General features: G+C 48.1%; 1 protein-coding gene across 1 annotated transcript in view; it reads right to left on the minus strand.

Annotated features, from left to right (window-relative positions):
- Positions 1 to 2,361: 2,361 nt before the first annotated feature.
- Positions 2,362 to 7,797, minus strand: part of COLEC10 (collectin subfamily member 10) — a 26,832-nt gene continuing 21,396 nt past the window's right edge. Inside the window, exons 5-6 of the mRNA XM_025207810.1 lie at positions 7,142 to 7,237; positions 2,362 to 4,172 (exon numbers count right to left, since the gene is read on the minus strand). Of these exons, the coding sequence (XP_025063595.1) occupies positions 3,781 to 4,172; positions 7,142 to 7,237 (488 nt within the window). The 3' untranslated portion in view covers positions 2,362 to 3,780. The remainder of the gene's footprint in view (positions 4,173 to 7,141; positions 7,238 to 7,797) is intronic.

The following is a 7,797-nucleotide window of genomic DNA, read 5'->3' on the forward strand; positions in this document are numbered from 1 at the left end:
GTAAGACTAACAGGCCTATAGTTTCCTGGGTCCTCTTTCCTCCCTTTTTTTGAAAATGGGGAGCATATTGGCCCTTTTCCAGACCTCTGGCACCATGAGTGCTTGTAAAGCTGTGCCAGGGGTCCCGCGATGACCTCTGCCAGTTCCCTCAGCACTGTGGGGTGGAGATCGTGGTGAGTATTCGAACCATTGGGCTACTGGGTGCAATTGAGTAGGGATTCACTTTCTGGTTCTTGTTGTTTTTTGTCCCCCTCCCCCCCATGAGAAATGTCGGAGAGACGCCTGAATGTAGGAGAATGCTAACAGCTGAGAATCCACTTCTCCACACATCCTAGTAGGCGGTTTAGGCAGCTGCCTGTTCAACTTGCTGCCTTCTGTGGTTCCTGTTCTTAGCTGCCTACAGCTCCCAATGCAGTAGATCCCCTGGATCCCTGCAGTCCATGGGATTGAGACCTCCACTGGGTGGCAGTGCCCAAGTTTGGGATATAGCCCCAGAGCCTTAATCAGAATGTGACATGACTGTGGAGGCAGGCTGTTCTATGTTTCCCTTCTCAGAGAAAAGAAAAGGTTATAGCCTTTGGAGAAGAGGAGAATGATGGATTTGGCAATATTTGGAAAGGTAGAAAGCAATACCAGCAAATGATGCTTCCTTCCTCAAAGTGTGCAGAGACCCACAAAGTAACTCTTCTATTGTTTCTCTTTTCTCCCAAAGGTTTTGAGCATGTTACTGGATTGCTTTAATTTATTGCTAACCAGAGAGCAGTTGTTGTATCTTTCCAGTGTTTTCCTTGGAGTTCCCATTTTGACAGATGTTACTGATTGCTGTATTTGAGAGCAGCACAGCAAACTGCTATACAAAGACTGGTCTTGCAAGCATTGCGGTTTTATCCTCCAAATCACTTTCTTCCCTGCTTTCCCCCAGCCCTCTGCATCAAGAAAATAACTTGGTGACAGCAATGGGGCATGCCTACTTTTCTGGCATAGGTACAAAAAGTCCACATTTAGCTGGGCAGTCCCAGTTGTTTAACCCAGATAGCATAAATCAGATATCTTTGACAGTAGCTGGAAGTATGCCAAGATACTGTGGTGCTCTGTTCATTGGCTTCCTCTCCATATTAAAGAACTACTTGCCCAGGCCCAACAGGAGAGCCAGTGAGTAAGGATGCTGGAGCTGTCAGTTGCTTACCTAGCGGAGAAGGGGCTGCAAGTGTTGGGCAGGAAGCAAAGGGATAAAATCAAGCTGTCTGTGCTCCTACTGATGGGTTAAACTGAACTTCAGGGGTACTACAAGGCCAGCATATACGACCAAGTAAAATTCCATCAAACATGTGAGATGTTAGCCTTTGGCTTATTAACAGAGACGATTTTCTTAAGAAATGAGCTTTGCTTCTTTGATTTTTCTCTGATTACCATTGATCCCAAGGGCTAGACTGTGACTGGCTGTAGGTATGTGCAAGGAAGTATGCCTTTATGCCTCTTGCCATGTCACACTATTAAGCTAGGCCAGGGCTGTCCAACTTTGGAGTGTCAAGGGATGTATGGAGCACTTGTGTTCAGCACCCAGGCTCTCTCAGATACCCCGCACTGTCTGAGCTACAGTAGTGTCACATGGTCCCTCAGCTGTGCATGCTGCACAGGACCACTGGGCCCTGACTCCACCACATGGCAGTAGGAGAGGCAGCCATCACAGCCTGCAGGCCACATGTTAGCTGCTCATGGCCCACACACAGCCCGCAGGCCACCAGTTGGACAGCCCAGAGCTAAGTTACTTGCTCACTTCCCCCCAGAGCTGGTAGCAGGAGAGCAATAGACATGAGCAGAACCATACATTCCTTGCTCAGGATAGATTCATAGATGTAGGGTCAGAAAATCATCAAGTCCGACCCCCTGCCCTGGGCAGGAGAGAAAACCGGGCTCAAATGACCCCAGCCAGGTAGCTGTCAAGCCTCCTCTTAAAGACCCCCAGGGTAGGAGTGAGGACCTCTTCCCTGGGAAGTTGGTTCCAGATCCTAGCTGCCCTGACTGTGAAGTAGTGCCTTCGGATGTCTAGTCTAAACCTACTCTCTAACAATTTGTGGCCATTATTCCTTGTCACTCCGGGGGGCGCTAGGGGGAACAGGGTCTCTCCCAAACCCTGCTGGTCCCCCCCCTAGTGAGTTTATAGATGGTCACCAAGTCCCCCCTCAGCCTTCTCTTGTGAAGGCTGAACAGGTTAAGGTCCTGTAGCCTCTCTTCATAGGGTCTGCCCTGCTGTCCCCAGATCATGCGGGTGGCCCTCCTCTGGACCCTCTCAATGTTGTCCACATCCCTCTTGAAGTGGGGTGCCCAGAACTGGACACAGTACTCCAGCTGTGGCCTGACCAATGTCACATAGAGGGGGAGGATCACCTCCTTGGCCCTGCTTGAGATGCATCTGTGGATGCATGGCAAGGTATGGTTAGCCCTACTGACCTAAGCTAGTGTGAGAGAGCAGGTAGTAGCTAATTTTCTGCTGGACAACACCAGGAGTTATTATTCCTGGAACAAGGTAGAGTCAGGGGAGAGACGGATTCTGAGGAGTGCCTGGGTCACCAGGCCTCTGGTAGCTCATGCTCCATCCTTCACTTGATGTTGGACCTTGAGTGAAAATCTACCTGATATCCAGATGGCTTCCCTGCATCGGATAGACTCAGCAGGATGGAGGAAGTAAGGCACTATCAAGGATATCAAAATCTGGCCTTTTAAGCACATGCTAAAGTGGAATACTGGAATAGTAGATAGCCAGGGCTTGACAGGAAAGCATATATTTTCCTTGCTGCCCTTGCTCATGTAAGTCATCCTGACAGTCAGTGAAATCAAATGAGGAAATGCCCAGTAACTTCCTCCCCTAAGCCCTCACAGTGTAGCAGCTGCTACCAGACTTTTAATTATGTTTCTGCAAAAAGGCATGTGAGATCATCTTGTCAGTAGAGAATTTAATGTCATTGACTATTGGTGAAGCAGGTAGATGGGTGAATCTTTTGCTCCTAGAATCAGTAGCTAATTCAACAATGTATATATGGGTATAAATAATGTTGCAATGTGCCTGTTTACAGCATCCTTTCCTCTGTATGTTTCTGTTCACACTTCTTCCCATTAGATGTGTTTTTTCCCTTGCCAAATTCCACCACGGCAGAGCTTGAAGAGAGGCTGCACACCATTGCATTCAGGAGTTCTCAACTTGGCACAGAGGACCAGGGGGTAGATGGAGCTTTATGTAACCACAGAATAACTTCTAGTCACTGGGGAGTAGCACAGGAGGGGTTTTTGGCAGCTTTTAAGAAAAGAGATGTCAGGTTATTCTGTGTCTTCTAAAGCTGCAGAAAGTATTGAACAATTGTGGCATAGATTGTGCGGGTCAGGCTAGATGATCTGTTCAGGTCCCTCCTGACCCTAGCCGCTATGAAACTACTATGAAACTATGAGATGCAGCCCCTGAAGTATTGTTGCTGTGCCCCCCTCACAAATACAATCCACGCCCCTACCTCCAGTGGAGTCTGAAATGTTTTGGTAACTCATTATACCAATTATTGTCCATGATTGGCATGCTGCAGCTCCATCCATGGAAAAATGTCTTGCTGTGTGGCAAGACCAGATGCCTGCTGCAGGCCCAGTTCTGATTCCACATGCCCCAGTGTAACCCCTGATTTCACTGTAGTTACTCCTGCTTTACACTCTTTGCCCTGCACAGAGATCCATCTATAGTGGGTAAATAAGGAAGGGTTATTTTACATACAGTGGTTGCCTGGCAAACGCTCTGTTTTACTTCCTCTTCTTGAGGAATTCACAGATGAAATAGATAGTGAGGTGACACTCAGAGTCATTCCATTCCCCAGTGCTGAGCATCTCCACACAGTCCTCGTGCCCAGATGTGTCCCTTGGCTCCCCTTCCTTCCAGTTGCTGTAGTTTTGCAGCGGGGCGTTGTCCGCATACACAAAGTGTCCTTCCTTCTCCATATCATTCAGCCCTATGAACACTCGGAAGAGGCCGTTCTTGGAGATGTAGTCTGCTATGAGTGCATTGGTTGCCTCATCTCTTGGCATGGCCAGCATTCCCCCTCTGATCCTGCAGTGGGTCAGTGCTTCCCTGTAGCTCTTCTCTTCCTTTACAATGTAATAGAATTTCTCATCTGTTTCCCTGATTCCTGCAATTACTATAGGAGGAAAAAACAAACATTTTTTCAATGGTCTTTCTGTAAGTCTCTCCTCCTTAAAAGGTGTGACGACAGGAAATAGCCAAATATAGCTGGGAAAGGGATTCTTGTGGCGGGCCAGTAGGGGGTGCTCCTGCGTTGAGCCGCCCACCTCCCTGCACCCGACCACCTTCCAGGCTCCGAGTGCCTCCCTGGGGTGCCTCCCGTCCGGCCGACCCCTTCCCTGGAGCACACCCACTAGCCTGGGGTTCCCGCTGCCACCATCCAAGGCTCTGGACTCACTTCTGGCTCTGCGCACCTTGGAAAACACAGGCCTGATCGTCCAATGGGCACTAGACCCAATACAAGCACTTGGGGCACTTCCCCAAGTCAGGGGCTTATTAGGAAGCCTCCCTTAGTCCACCGACCTAAGGGGCCTGCTTGGCATAATTTAGACCCACCCCTCAATAAGTCTCCACACCGGTCACAAGGAGAACTTTATTGATTACAGGGGTAGGGCAGAAACAGGGTAAAAGGTAGAGCAATATCATAGAAATATTACAGGAATATCAAAGGAATCCCATAGAGCAAACCAGGGTGGCTGAGGTAGCCGTTTAAACACGCATCTGAGTTACTGAAGCTAAATATCTGATCGGATCTCTAGTAGGTTACTCACTCACATCGTCCAGAGGTGCTTGTTGTTTCCTCTGGAGGCAGGGCACTCTTGCAGCATGCGGTGATGAGGAGAGAGCCAGGTTCAGATTCACCTGGATGACCGCATGGCTAATGGCTGCCCTTCTTCCTGGCCCAGGCCTTTGTATCACCTCTCTGACCTCAGCAGCCGGTCCAATCGAAGCTGCCAATACTGGCTACAAACCGCCCACTCTGCACAGCATCCTGGGCTACCTGGGCCTGCGCACAGGGCCGGGTCTTCCCCCCCCCGCCCAGGTGACCAGAGCATCGCCTCCCAGGCGCCAGGCTTTTGTCTGCAGACAAGGAGCGAGATCCCCGCTGTGAGAGATTCAACAGCAGCCTCTCAGGCTGGCTGAGACAGATCTCTGGAGAGGGGCACCCACGGGGCATTTCTGCCACAGTTCTCAGAGTTGAGTTTATTGCAATAGTCAGAGGTGAAATGGAGAATGATGTTGTTAATAAGAAAGACACACTGCTGAATCCTCAGTTCTGACTATCCCCCTTGATAGTTTGCTTTTGGGCCTCTCTGAAGCAGAAGTTGTCAGGTCAGGTCTTAGATGGATGAAGAAAAATGCACAACTCAGCAGAGACCTTCAAACCCTGTGACTTCATATAAATTTCAGGTTGGTGCTCCAGGAAAAAAACTGTTAGGCTGTTAACAACATTAGAGTCCTCCCTGTGTAACTGGAGACCAGAGTTCTCAAACTCAGTTAAGCATTTAATTTGGCCTGGTTTTCAGAGCTGCTCAGTATCCACTAACTACAGAGGGGCTCTAGGTGCTCAGTATCTCTGGTAAGCAGGCCTCTTGAGACACATCTGCACGGTGCCAGGCAGTGCTGTGCAGTTACCTGCGCATGCTTGCTTCAGAGCTGGAAACAGTAGGGCTGCAGTTCTATAACACTGCCTGCATGGTAATTCGCTCTGCTGAGCTGCTGTGCTGCTCCCAGTTCCAGAGCTCACACCTATAAAACTGGCTTGAATACCTTGTCACAGCACTGCCTTGTAGTGGAGAGGCTCTGCTTTGTGACTTAGCACATTCACAACTAATGTAGGACATTGCTGTCTGGTACTCCGTTGTGGTGCGGAGGCAAGTAAGTAGGATTCAGCTGTGTCCTATATATTGGACATGACTGAGATTCTCTCCTTTCCCATGAAAGAGCAGGTGCTGTTGTACCTTTCCAGTGGGTGCAGCATGCTCCTCACTGCATGTTTGGAAGGATCCAAGGGAAGCTCCAAGATCTTCACTCCTCATTACTGTGCCTGCAGCCCCTTTAAGCTGTAGGCTAGCTCAAGGGCAATAAATACCACACCTGCACTTGGGAGCACCAGGATTACAATAGCACGTGGCTATTGGATTGAAGGGGTAGGAAGCTTTTTGTGTTCTCCTTTACTTTTATGCCCTGAGCAGCAGATTGGCACAAATTTGTTCCTTGTTTAGTGAAAATGGATATGATATAGTGCTCTTTCAACTGGCTGCAGAGGTGCAAGAGAATACATTAGGGAGAAAGCAGTGGAGAATGACCTGAAACCTTTAGTTATATAATATGTGGGGGTTTTTTAGAAAGAAAAATTACAGCAGACAACTTTGTGCTTTTTCAAATGATGCCCCCTCATGTTTGGGTAGAGGTCTGCAAAGCCACCTCATTGTCTTACCTCAAATCACTCCTTAATCTTTACACTAATTACAAAGACTCCCTAGAGGTCATGCAGTTGCTGTGCCATGGCTAGTGCTGTTTGTGGTGACTGCTATCAACTCATCGTTTATCCTTGTGCGGCATCTAGTTTCTTCAGGTTTTTCTTTAATCCACTGCTCATCTCTAGTCTGATGTGTAAGCTCTTTGAGACACAGTGGGCACGTATACATGTCATGCTAAGGTGACATAGCACCACACTACATCACCGTGCAGTGCGCTACAGCAGTATAGCGGTCATGTGTCTACATGTAATCGCCAGTTATGTTACCACAGCGGCGCATTCCCTGGGTATAGTGTGCCACTGCGGCAGTGTAGCAGCAAAATCTACCCATGTGCCGCATGCACAGCACAGTACCCTCCTGTACTGCCCCGTGCTTTAGTACTTCCTTTTAGTACTTCCAAAAAGAAGTACTAAAGCATGGCATTGTAGCAGCGTCACCATACAGCGATGTGTAGACATGCCCAGTCTGTCTTTTTGTCACGTGTTTCCACCGTGTGTAGCACAGTTGGGTCTTCTTTATGTAGGTGTCACGAAGATAGAACAGTAACAATAAAACCTGGCAGGAACCAAATAAACTGTATAAAACAGATGACAGAGCTTACCATTTTTTACAAATTTCATGGATGTCTTCAGTCGAGCAACGTTAATATCCAGTTGCCCAACAACTTTGCGGTACCTCCCACAGTCACAGACCGTGCCTGAATCAAGAGAGGGACATTGGATGCATCAGCTGAGAAGGCTGGTATGTGGGGTTCAATAATTCTTGACCTGCCAATCCACCCTCAGGCCCTTTAGAAAACCTATTGATTATTTGCAGGAAGTTAGCATTTTTACCCCTGATGCTGCTTTCACTGATGACAACACTCCTGTTTATGTCAATAAGAGCTCATTTGTGCTTTGTTACAGTCCCATGTTAACTTTTCATTTGTGTTTGGCTTAGATTTTTCCCCTCTTTTAGATATCCTTAGTTTTGAAAAATATTTTTTTCCATGGGTCAGGGTTTTCTTTCTGCTCTCCGTATCTACAAAGTAGGACACTTCATTGTCCACATCTTTTCCCCTCCCATCTATTCCCATATCCCATTGCAAGGCTTCCTAAATCATGGCTATTTCCAGAACACTTGTGGCAGAGATGAAAGCAGGGAAAGTTAACCCATCTGTGGGGTCCACTATTACTATCAGCTTCCCCAAAGGAGCTGGCTATGTCTTAGCACAGTCATGGGATTGAAGCCCTCAAGAAGCAGAAAACTTCCTTCAGG

This window comes from Alligator sinensis, unplaced genomic scaffold (genome assembly GCF_000455745.1).
Source record: "Alligator sinensis unplaced genomic scaffold, ASM45574v1 scaffold895_3, whole genome shotgun sequence".
Classification (NCBI taxonomy): domain Eukaryota; kingdom Metazoa; phylum Chordata; order Crocodylia; family Alligatoridae; genus Alligator; species Alligator sinensis.